Raw genomic sequence first — 13289 nt, 5'->3', positions numbered from 1 at the left:
CTGGGCAATGTATTTACACAGTTTGCCCCTGACAGTTTCTGATCACAGGACAACACAGAGAACACAGATCAATCTTTTAATCTCAAACAAACTTCATCGCAAAACATTACAGGTCAGTTTCAATCAATAACCAATATGAAAGGATGATCAGGCTGAACTAGTGAGATGGGCAAACTAAATGTTGCCTTTGATTTAATAACTAAATAGTGTGATAATAGAGTTGTTAAAGCTAACAAATATACTACTTTTTATTTCAATTTATGTTCACTCATTAACGACGAGCAGAAAGAAGAACTAAAACTATTGACTGTACCCATAATTTTTTTACCTCTGAGAAGTGATTTGGAAAAATCTAAGCCAGTTAATATTAAAACATTCCCTGTAATAAAATGAGAGAAAATAAATTCTTAATAAAACCCCTGAAAATCCTGTCATTGATCATTCAAGGACTAATATATTGAAATCATAAAAATAAAATATTTTAGATACTTCGAAGAGTGCTTAAACTGATCTGTAAACTCATTTAAGTGGTTTTAATGAAAGCAAAGGTAAACAAAATGAGTAATACAGCAGCGGTGTACATGGCACTTCTTCGTATGTGAGTAAGGACTGAGGGTCAACATTATTAATAAATGTTCAGATGGCAGAAAAAATAGCTTCAACATTCCATTTGCATTCAAAGTGTGTAAAAACTGGACCTGTCCACCTGCCAAAATACTTATGAATTGCCATTTACCATCGCTGTTATACACTATTGTAATTAATTCCCCGGGAAACTTAATATACAGAAAAATATCCCTGCTATGCAGGTTCGTTCTCTGAGATGAAATGATTGTAAGCTACTTTCCTTTAAATGAAGTCTACTAATTAAAACTGAAGAGGGAAAAGGTCTAACAGCATCCTTATAACTTGGTAAATTGGACTGCAAAAAAATAAAAAGTAAAACTTCTATTTCCACTCATGTTTAATAAAACTTCAAGAACAAACCAGCTGGATCACAGATGTTGCTAACATCACAGGAGTATCTAGCATTTTCAACTAGTACAACTCACTATGTGATAGCAAGAAAAGCTAGTTAGGTCACAAGTAAGTGTAAAAACTACAACTGAACTGCCAAAAACAGTTATAAAGGGCTATATGTGAATTTCAAGGTCTCCCAAGTTCCCTTGCCCAGGTGCACATCCTGTCCATGCTTTGGCTGTACCTCTGGACGAAGCTTCTCTTTCATTCATACTACAAGCCCTGATCTATAATAAAGACTGATTTTACTTATTTGGAATTGATTCAGGAAGTCCTTTAAATCTAGACAAAAAATGTGGACCACGACTACAATGAATTAATGCTTAGTTGGGACACTGAGAATACCACAGAAAGTGAACTGTTCAGTTGAAGTACCTGTGGAAACACTTAAAATAATGATAAACACATGAACAAATGAGGTGACAGTATGAATAACAAACAAACGTAACAAAAGAAAACGTGTACCTTATTTTCAGGGGAGCTTGAAGTCTTTGACACCAACGCTGCCTCAACAAGACCCTGCTCAAGTAAGGAGTCATATTTTATGCTTCTTTTTCTGTTTCTCCTCTCCTTGTTTGCTGTTTTTTGTTCATTTTCCTCTGATTGAGACACATCTGCACCATTGTCTCCACAAATGGAAGATTCAAACAGAGGTTTTCCATTCATGTAGGTTTTAGTGATTTTCAGCTTGATTTCTGGAGAACCATTCTTGATAGGAGTAGTGTTTGGTGGTGTTCCAACTCCTTTTATTTCCTGGGGTTCAAAGCGCAGCTTGGCATCCTGGGCCCCAGACTCACCATTGAACACACGAGAAGTCAGATCTTTCAACTTATCAGCTGGGATGAATGGAAGAGCATCATGGCCATTGTATTTTTGCATGACACCTTCCTGTAGAGTGGCAGAAAGTTGTGCTTTGCCCAAGTAGACAGAACACTCACGATTCACTTCACAATTCTGTGTTTTCCCATTGGTATTCCCAAGGATCTCTGGTACTTGCTTCATTTTTAAGTAGTTAATTTTTCGAGTTAAAAGTTGAGAACTTCTTTTGATGCTAAAGTCCATCCAGCCCAGATGTTTCCAGTCTTACACTGCTACATGAAGACAAAAAAACACAACCAAACAGAAAATGTTTTTAGCAATACAGAAATGAGAAAAGCTGCTATGTATTTAGATTGAGATGTCTCCAACAATGTAACATTAAGAATGCATTTATTCAAGCTTTTCTAATAAAAAGTGTTGCTTAGAAACATCATTATGAAAATACTTTAATATCTACTAATACGTGTCTTGAAAAATGCCAAGAAAAACAGATACATTATCAGTATTATTAAAATAAAAACATAGAGCAAAGTCACAGCTTTCATTTTAATAATCTATTATTGATCTACAGCAGGGCTCTACCCAGACTAATTACTCAGAAGTACTGCACTGTTTAAATCAAGTAAAATTTAGACACAAGTTAATATTATTGATAACAATGTAATGAGTTTAGTTCTAAGAGGCTGCAGTATTACTGTAGTACTACACCATGGACAGCAGCATGACAAGCTTCCCCACCTCATTCTAAGAGCAGGCCCTCAATTTTCCACTGAAGCATTCTGAGGAAACCACCCCCGCAGCTCAGCCTTTCACCATTGCTCACGGATTTCTGTCTATGAGAATGAATAAAAGGCCGTTGCTCTGTTTCATAAACATCAGCCCAATAGGAACCAGCTCATCCTACAAGCCCATGGATACGCTGTGAAAAATGTAACTTCTCAAGGTAACTGCTGTTACTGTTATTAAAAAGCCAAAGCTTCATTATCTAACAATGTTTTGCGGTTTGTTTGTTTGTTTGTTTCATACAAACATTTGGAAAAAAAAAAGAAAACTCCAACAAGTCAAATCTCCAAACCTACACTATCATCAGCCCTGGGCAGCTTTTCTGAGCGTTCTGAAATCTAGCCCTGCCATTTCACCTTTATACCATCTTAGCAAACAAGCATATCTGGCAGAAAGATTCCTTTGTGCAGGCAATACATCCTAGATCAGGCAATAGGATCATTTTTTGGTTTATAAAACTCATATGCACAGACCCTTCAAATTAGCAAGGCCAGTATACACGATAAACAGAAAAACACTGCCATAAGTATTATAAAATCTCAGCACAATAATCATCATATCTATGCTTAAAGATAACCCATTTCATGTATGATAAAGCCCAAGAAACCAAGTCAGTCCCAATGCAAGATTCACCACATCCATTCTCATGTATCTATCTCCATACAAATTATACAGGCTCATCTGAGAGATGCAAGCGTGGGGTTAAAGTAAGTTACATTTTCAGGGACAAGCAGCCTGAAAATCTGGCATTAACAAAGTAAGGAAGAGCAAGTGCACCTGAACCCAAGGGAGAAAAGGTTCTGATTTTTTTTTAAGCCAGGTGAAGGCTGAATTAACAGTAAAATCCCTGATAGTATGAGTAGAAACGAGTCAAATGTATTAACTGCTTTCAGAGAAGAATCAGAAGTAAATGGAAAGCCTAAACTTCATCAGAGCAAAACAAAGGACTCACTAAATCAAAACAGAACTCATGCAATTTTGCAAGATCTTCTCGAAAAACACGGACGGCTTTTAAAAAGATTCTCAACCTAATGAATAATATGACAGTGTTTCAAACTGTAATTCAGCAGATTTAACTGAAATCACATTTATTTTAAGTAACCACTGATGACAAATTCAATAAATTTGAGCAGAAAGGCCAGCCCATTACAGAATGTGCGAGGCTTACAGTTACACAGATGACAGCAAAATATCTTCAAACAAACAAACAAACAACAACAAAACCCTAAAACACAGAATTTTTAGAAAATACCCCAGATTCTTGATAGGGTAAACCAGAAACCAAACCAGAGATTTGATCTCAGCTTCTACGTTCAATCTGCCTACAAAAATAAGCTCACACAGTCTCAGCAGCTGTGAACTGCTCAGGTTGTGGTGCTCCCTTTTTTGTAGCTGTGGACGCCCTCCAGTGGCTCTCCGGACGGCCAGAGCACCAAATGCTGCAGCTCACTGCTTCCTTGCCCAACAGGAATGCTGCAGACCACAGCTTCTCATAACACAACCAGCACCAAAAGCGTCTTGTGCAACTACTTGAAATCCATGAACTAAGCAGTAACTAAGAAAGTAAATAAATAAGTGGCTCCATTAACTGCTTACAAGGCTCTGGATTTCTGAATCAAGATGTCTGCATTCTGTAACACTGTTGATTTCCATCTGTAGTTCTACTAGTATTCTTTTTTATTCCTGCTTAATAATAACTCTTATTTTCATTGCTTATTTCCTTAAGCTAGAAAACCATCAAGCTTGAGGCAGACCAGGACAACTGGAAAAAAAGCAAGAACTAATCAAATCAGACTATATTCTTAGTGTGCTCCATACAAAAAACTGGATGAGCTGCAGAAGTGACAGTTGCAGAGTGAAGGTTTGGTTAATGACACCCAATAATATGGTTCACATTGAAAAGCTGAATGCACTGAAAAAGATTCCTGAAATTGCAGGAGCCTAAAGAGAGAATTCCAGGTGCATGACTGGTAAAAGGAAGTCACTGCAGCCAGATCTACGGTAAATGCAAAGCTGAAGACAAAGACCTTAATCTGAGTCAGAAAAACCATCACAACTGGCAGCACGCAGACTTTAGATTGTGAGAGATAGATTATACAAAGAATATCTGTGCCAAATGAAAAGAGGAGTAGAGATACAATCATGGTAAAATCCAAAGATATGAGTACCTAGAAGCAAATAAAGTCAAGTAGCCCCATGATGGAGATGAGACTTGTAGAAAGCAACTAGCAGGTCAGCCACCATTTCTAGGAGCACACAATAGAAGAGGGAAACGGTCAATTCACTTGTCACGTCTCAATCCTTATTTTGAAACAGAAACTACACTGTGGGATTCTGTAAAAATGACGAAACCAGGAAATCTGCACTCACGGGAATAACAGGGAGCCTTGGGAAAGAATGGCAAATTCAAAGCTAGTAACATTTTGCACAAATTTTGCCATCTTAAATTTACGGTAGAACAATACCATAAAGAAAAAGGACCAAGCACTTTGTGAAAAGAGTAAAATAGAGCAGAGATGAAGAAAAAAATGATCAGCAACGGCTACAGGCTGTACCGTGAGCTTAGAATTAAGGCAAGGAGAGCTAGAATTCAGGACATGAAGGGATGAAGTGAGACAGATCACAGAAAAAATCTGGCTGATCAGAGTTGTAAGAGCAAAGTCCTGAAGCAGCTCAGCATATGAATAGGTTTTGTGGTTAAATTAACTTCGTTCTTAGACAGACATATCACAAAGAAACAAAAGCAATCCCTTATCTTTTTCTAGATGACACCGTATAGAAAAGGAAGCTTGGGGGAAGGGAGGGAAAGGCAGGACAATAGCGCCATACAGTAATAGCTGCTAATGAGCTTAAGCTAGTAGCGTCCCATATTGACTGTCTGGTGACCCAACAAGTAGCATTTTCTTTAATGAAGAGGAAAAAACATGAGAGCCAAGAAGTCTGCTGAATAAACATGGTATTTTGGCCTATGAACAAATAGTTTTCAGTAAGCAAACGGGGATATGACTTAGCAGAGAAAGGTCTCTAGATGTTTTAATGGAACAAAGATATGTCCTGGTAGTGGCTTTGTAGGTACTTTCATAGCTAAACACAGGTTTTATGTAAGGCAAATTATTTTGCAGACAATTTAAGTGCTTTTATTAATTAAAGGCCTGTCATCTGACAGGAGTCATGAGCCAGAGTTTGCCTGCATGTCACATTCTTCCTTTACTGTCCAGGCCACTATCAATTATGTGATATTTATTATTCACTTCTTCCACATCTGCTTCAATTTCAGAGATGTTTTTCTTGTGTGTCAGAAATAATGGAGCACTCCATTCTTTCCAATTTGGTCAAAGGGAGTGAACAGAGCAAGTAATCAACAACAAACATCACATGAAACACCACTTCTGTTTTGTCTAAGTGTTTTCTTAAAAGTCATTTCTCAGGTACACAAATTTACAGTAAGAGAAGATGCACAAAAGCTACACTTATTATCTACACATCAGGTTTCAGCTGGTATTAAAAAGCTAATAGAGGGCTGTTTGTTTTTTTTTTCCCTGCAAGTTCTCTCTATTCTCTCACCAATTTTAAGGTCAAAGGCCTTAAAATTCCTGTCTTCAGATCAGAATTAGACATAGTACTTAAAGATGAGCACAGTTATAACACATACTGCTAACACAGCTGCTCATTCCTACTATGCCATATAAAAGAACAAACCAGGATATCAAATAAGAATAAAATCACATGATGTACTCTCTGTCAAGCATTGCACTGTGACCATTCTTCCCTGCAATAAAGTAATGAAAGGACTACTAAACACAATTTACTTTTAGGGAAAAAAAAAAAAAAGGTAAAGCTGAAAATTGCATTGTGGATTTGCCAATGGTTGTTATAAACCAGCTCTATCCAGCAAATGCAAAAGCATTCTCTCACAAAGTAGATGACTAGAGCAGCCAGCAGGTAACTGAAAATCATCACAGCAAAACTTGCTAACAATTTAGCAGTCTTAGAAATGTCTGGAAGAATGAGAAAGGTAAAAACTCCAGTACAAAGAGACCACTTTAATTGTAAAAGTACCTGAAGAGCTTCATTAATCTTGCAACAATGATTCTAGTTAACCTGTCAGCTGGCAAAGCTGACCAACAAGGTCTTCTTAAAGCAGTCCATGAACATTTCTTCATGCTTACCGAACAGAACAATGATTATATAGAGACTTGGTATGCATTTACACAAGACTAAGCTTATTTTGAAAACTGTGTGAAAAGTGTAATCAATTTACTAACAGTTGCACTTGTTTGCCACCAACTTGTTCTTTCACTAGCATCAGTATTTTCTGTTTGTTCTTTCCTCCAATGAATAAAACTTCAAAACTTAATTGTAACAATCTGTTTTCATTGACCAAACCAAGTATTTACTGCCTTCTCCTGAAGGCAACAGGCAATACCAGCTTGTACGAAATACTAACAGTTAGGAATTGTACAATGGCAAGTAAACAATTTCCTCACTCTAAATGTTACTTGCTATTGCTAAAGCAAACTTACAAAACTGATTAACTTAACATTTTGTTCCTCCCCAGAAAAACTTTTTGTAACCAGCCCTTGCTGCTGAGGATCAGCCTAGAAGATTTGACAAAGGGACTCTTCCCCATTAATTTGTTTCCTTCAGGATTGTGAAAGATTACTTTTTTCACTTCTGAAGAAACTGAATTTTGTTAATGTTTTCTTCCCGAGGGTGGGTGGTGAAGGAAGAGGGATAGATGCGAGCAAATTCCTGTAAGATGTGGTATGTTGGACTGAAGCGAGATGGTAAATCTCTTTTTCATTTGCAGGACCACAAATCAAATAGAAAAGAATTGCTGCTTCTCTGATGATAAGCAGAGAGGAACATCAGTGCCTGAAATAGCAGAAATGACAAGGTTTACCACCAGGATACAACAGAATAGGTGGCCCTCAACAGATGCTCACCAAGTGGCACAAAAATTCTACTATGTTTTCAAATGTGTACTTGAGACATTACTCTCTTCTGGGGGGTTCCAAATGGCTCAGCTTTAAGGCAGCTTGCTCCGTGGCAAAACAGGACTCAACAATACACCACAGTCAGAATCTGTGCAGTCTAGGTACTTGCTCAGCAGTGAAATGCCTCTCTCTTAAGAGGGCCAGAATTGTGTTTCTGGCTTCTATTTAGACTGGAAATGAAGAACAAATGCAATCTCAGATAACTGAGCGCTTACTTGCACAGGTCCTCCTTCATTTATGCTGCTGTGATCTTTTTCTCCCTGTCCCGAGCCTACCTTAATTTCCCACTCCTCCCTTAGTCCCTACTGCTTTTTCTTTTCAGCATCCTACCTCTGCTCCTTGCACCATGAGCTTCAGGACCTGGATCCTCTGGTTCTACATAATATTCACTGCTGCAGATTAATGCACTCTAATTTGTTTGTTTCCTCTTCACTGCAGCCCTTTCTCCCATGCAGTGATTCTGCCCTTTCTCCCATGAAGTGATGGTAGCACAGTGATTGTCTGAAGCCTTGCTGCGAGCACCATGAAAATTTCTGATCATGCATATTCTGAGGAGGGAAGATCAAATCTGGGATGACATCACAAAATAAGTTATCAATGCAAGGAATAAATTAAACTGTAGTATTACCAAAACATTGTACTACACCTCTAAATGATCAGTTCAGTTGCCCACATCAGATCACGACTAATTTTAATTAAAAAAATACATCCATTTTGTACAGACTTTGTGGAACTCTACCCATCACTGCATTAAAAACTGTTTATCCAAGCAGGTGGATTTAGATGCCAGAAGTGCACTCAGTGCATTGCAATCATTCTAAAAAGCACTGCTGTGCCACTAGCGATACATGAGGCCTTGTCAATAGCATGGAAGCCTGGCTATGCAAATTGTATCACCTTTAGCACAGAGCAGTACTTGCCTGAGTCTTCTGTTTGTACAAATAGAGATACAATGAACTGATAATGCACCTCTAACACGGACAGGAAACTCTTGTAAAAAATATACAGAACTTCTTCCATTCAGCATATTCAATTTCATGTTCATAGAATCATAGAATCACGAGGTTGGAAAGGACCTACAAGATGTTCATAAGGAGGGGGGAAAAAAAAAGCTCATGCTGACTTGGCTGCACTATTTACTGATAGACTTGTACCTATCACCTCATCTGAGCAATGTAATTCTGTCTGTAATATACTTCTGGTCACACAGTGCTAATGCTGGTGTATTTCTCAGGTATAATGTACCGTAACTATATACATCCAGTTACGTTACATATGATGTCAATGCATTATGTCAAAGTAAACTAGCACACACATCTGGCAGGCGTATGCCAGGAGTACTCAAACCAAGCCCAAGCTCACGGGAGTCTTGGAACATTAGACACTTATCAAACAAATCCAAATACTTCCTAGTAAGTGGCCCTTCTGGTTGGATACCATGTGAAGTATGAAGTACCTCCCTGTGCGTTAATGTACCTTCACCAAAATGCATTCCCAGCATTCCCATGGCTCTTCATTCCCTACTTTTTTTTTTCCACTTAATCCACATCAAGAATGTCTCCAGAGCAGGGATTAGTATGACTGTTACAGGTAAGAGGAACACAATTTAAAGCAGGTTTTAGGTTTCCACAGATATATTGTGGGTTACCCATTGAACACGGAGAAAGATAAAACACTTTCCTGTCCAACAAGACAGTTCTTTGAACCTTCTTACCTACTTCCCAAACACTGCCTTGAGGGGTGTACAACGGGTATTTTTTGCCATTTTTGCTCTCCTTTTATTTAGTATACTATTAGTTCTTGCACATTAGTCTTATTTAGGGTTTTTTTTAAGAGAAATTGAGGTAACTGCTTATCAGAACACGCAGAGTTTTGACTGCAGAAATATTAAGCAATAGTAGTTGCTGTTGTTAGTTGATAAAGTTCTGAAGACTCAACTCCCATGACCACTTCAGAGCCAAGCCTTCTACTACTGAACAGATACTGCACACACACTTTCTACTTTACATTTTGAGCCTATTACTTTTTACTTCTTCAATGATATACCTTGTTTTGGTACTAGTGCTGAATTCTGGTCATTTTCTAGACTGGATCACAGAATTTGTTTCCAGTTTATTCAGTTGTGCTACTATACAAGAGCTTCTGATCACCTACATTTTGCATCTATAGAAAAATCGTATCTTTTATTTCATTCTGAAGAGTCTGATTGAAAGTTCTTGGCGACTATTCCATATAGCAAAATTATCCATATTCATATCTTTCATCCTACGCTGCTCTCCAAGGTTAGTCTTCTGGCTTAAATCCCACTGGCTTTATTACCAGACTAGAATCTGGGCATTCTTTACTACAGAGACAACTCCCCAATTTAGAATGTTTATGAGTACCAGCACAGCCAGGTTCTTTGCTCTGATGGCATCCCACCAAGGCTGGCAAGTTCCACAGTTGTTTTATCTGATACATCATCTTGTGAACTTCAGCTCCACAGACTAATCCATGCCACAGCGGGAACATTTACACTTCAACATATTACAATGAATAATAAATGAAATGGGTCTCAATCACTGTGATGGGATGCCATTTTACTGCATCTTCTTCCTACTGCTTCTTTTAATCACTAGTTTTTCAAAGCATTTTATATGGAGTTTGTATCATATTTCTAATCGAATCTTACCTAACATCAGCTTTCTTTCTTGAAAATAATCTTGACACAAAATATTCATCTTCTGTCCCTTGGTGTATCTATTATTTAGCAAGGCAGAACCTGGAGAACGGGACGACATCCGCTCTATTATGTTTTTGATCATGGCTAAGAAAAGATGGAATTCCAATATTAGCCTTCAAGGCTAAGTATTTTTAAAGATAATTATTTTAAAATACAGCTCTCCTAATTTGTTATGTGTTTTAGCACAGATGGAAGACATCAGTATTTAATTACGAGGTGCAGAACAGGAAAGGTTTCACAAAGACAGTTAAATGCTCATCTCTGTTGGCCAACAGAGCAAGATCGCCTTGTGCTTCTTCAAAGAGTCACACGGAAACCTGGCTGTCTTTCACAGATAGCAGAAGAAAAACGTTAAACCTGCTATGAAAGTCTGTTCCAATGTAAGAACTCCTTATATAGAACGTAAATAGGCCTTAAAAATACTGAAATATTTGGCCTGCTGTTGTTTTGGTTTTTTTCCTCCCTTTGTTAGCTCTGTATGTGTTTGCGCTGCAAAAGGATACAGGTAGGAGGAAAGGAACGCTTCAAGCTGTAGTTTCTCAGTGGTTCATTCCAAATATTGATGAATATAAACCAGCTCCAATTAGTGCTGGGAAGCTGAATACCAAAGTTCAAAACAAGACTGACTTGCTATCTTGCACCAAGTAGTTCAAAATAGGACAAGTTACAAGGATGGGGACAAAACTGGAAATTGAACCATCACCTGCTGAGTAACCCTTGTAATTTAACACGTACTTTAAGTTATGTATTTTTTTAGCTCCAAATTACACCAAATACTAGTATCTGTAACAATGATGTCCAAAGTGAGGATACTCTAAAGTACATATGGGCCAGCACTTCACTTTTCCATACTTGGTCAATTTAATTTCTCTCCCATGAAACACTCAAATCAAGGTTTTCTAACATTCCCTTCCACACGTAGCTCATAACAATGGAAGTCGTCCTTAACATCATCAAAAAGTAGAGTAGAAAAACCTTACTTTTGGTCCAACCACGATTAACAGAAATGCTGCACACAAAAAAGAGGCTTTGGAACAGCCCATTTCATGCCTCAGACAGAAGCACCTTTCCAAACATACCAGAGACTCAGTAGATTACCTGGTGCTAAAGTTTCTTGTGAGCACAGTAATGCACAGTGGACTGTATGCATGAACCTCTCATCACCAGACACGTGGTGTAAGCATAGATGGTTCATTCTCCAGGAATCTTGGGTATTTTTGTAGTTTGCTGATCCTCAGAGGGGCAGCAGAACAGAGTATGATCTGTTTCCTTTATAACATGTTCCAAGTACTTCCTACTGATGCTAGAAAACACACAAAAAAACCTCTGCTGGCCATCATCAACTTGATAAAATGACTAAAAATAGTGCTTGATATATCACTTTTGTAATTTCTGTCAGTGTAAATTCTAAGTACATTTATATAGCTGTCTTATCACCTCCAACAACCGCAAGTCACAGAGAAGCTAATCTGTAGCGAAGGGTTAATTCTGGTAGTTTCTCTCTTGTCCTTTAACGATATTCTCATAAGTCTTCCCAGTAACCATTAATTTTACAAGATCACTAACTGACCCATCCAAAAGGCCGCTGGATTTACAAGCTGCAGGGTGACTACTGACATGCCAACAAGGATCTCCTCACCCTGCCCCCAAATCCTCCACAATTATTTGCCAAAAGAAATCTGGACTCCTGTGCCAAGCTCCGATGGGAATTTTTTTCTCTCTCCACTTGACCACATGGCTCCATTTACTCCACTTATCCTGCTTGGCATATTCCCTCTCCACCTTCTCATTTACACCACCAACACGTGGGTACATCCTCAGGGAAGGCATTTTTCAAAGCTACATTCTAACTGGAAAGTGATGCCTCCTAGAAACACGGACTTACTTATCCACTTAGATCCACTTCAGTATCTCCATTCTTTCTTCACCCAGAGGCTGAATAAAAGAATTATACCAGATCATATTTACTCAACCATAAGGCCATTGCATTTGTCTTTGCAGAAAATGAAAGACTTCAAACAGTACGCCACAAACACAGCGTTAAAAAATGCAGCCATCATCTACAGCTTTATTACTACCTCCATCACACATTTCTCCGTGGACGTCTGTTTAGAGAACGTCGGGGTATCTGCTGCTTCCAGCAACACCACTTAATGGTGCTTTCCATTGTGCAGCACAGTGCTTCCGAGGAGAGGCAAAACCTTCCCTTTCAGTGTTTTGCCTCATTCCACAGAAAAAAAACAACACTTGCAATTTTCACACATCCAACCATCTTCTGTGCTTAAAACCTAAGAGATATCTTGCAGTTACATAAGCAGGAATGACCAGAGGTGATCAAAACTGCGCTTATATCTTCTGGTCATAACCTGAGCCCTTGATCCAGTCATCTGCCCAGAGCAGGTGAACCTTTATATATGCATGGTTACCGTGCAGTCAATAGGCTTTCATCAACCACAAGGAAAGACGTGCATTTATCAGCCCACAGAAATAAGGCCTTGCCTTGCGAGCGTACTGACACACCGGTGGAACAAAAAAGCAGCCTCAGTGCAAAAAGTGAGAGGTGAACGGGCCACAAACAATAGGACACTGAAAAACAACCCCTTCTTCCCGTTCCTATCCTGCCTTGCTAGTGTGATATTCTGGAAATGAACCCGGACATACACACAAGTACACACACACATACATATGTACAAGCCTGCATCCACACTGATCAGTTTCACCATCCAAATATTAGAAAGCAACCACCTCCCCCCCCTTCCCCCCCTCCAAATCATTTTTGCTTCCAGTCTAAATAAATAGGGTTTTTTAGGTTGTAATAACCAGTCCTTTGCATGCAGTCCTAATTTAAATGCAATATGCTCATCTGCACAGCAACCACGGGCTTCACCGAAAGCGTGCAGCCCTACTGATAGTAAAATACGGTATTTTCCTATTCTTCCTAAAAGGAA

The 13289-nt window shown here is 38.6% G+C and overlaps 1 protein-coding gene across 5 annotated transcripts in view; it reads right to left on the bottom strand.

Annotated features, from left to right (window-relative positions):
• The window catches only part of NSD2 (nuclear receptor binding SET domain protein 2), a 96597-nt gene that overhangs the window by 55827 nt on the left and 27481 nt on the right, over positions 1-13289 (bottom strand). For all 5 annotated transcript variants that reach the window (XM_072336782.1, XM_072336781.1, XM_072336783.1 and 2 more), the window contains exon 2: positions 1486-2111. In XM_072336782.1, coding sequence (XP_072192883.1) covers positions 1486-2082 — 597 coding nt within the window. In that variant the 5' untranslated portion in view covers positions 2083-2111. The remainder of the gene's footprint in view (positions 1-1485; positions 2112-13289) is intronic.

Source organism: Excalfactoria chinensis, chromosome 4, assembly GCF_039878825.1.
Source record: "Excalfactoria chinensis isolate bCotChi1 chromosome 4, bCotChi1.hap2, whole genome shotgun sequence".
NCBI lineage: Eukaryota > Metazoa > Chordata > Aves > Galliformes > Phasianidae > Excalfactoria > Excalfactoria chinensis.
Note: the sequence above shows the minus strand (reverse complement) of the source record. Positions and strands in the feature narration are given on the sequence as shown.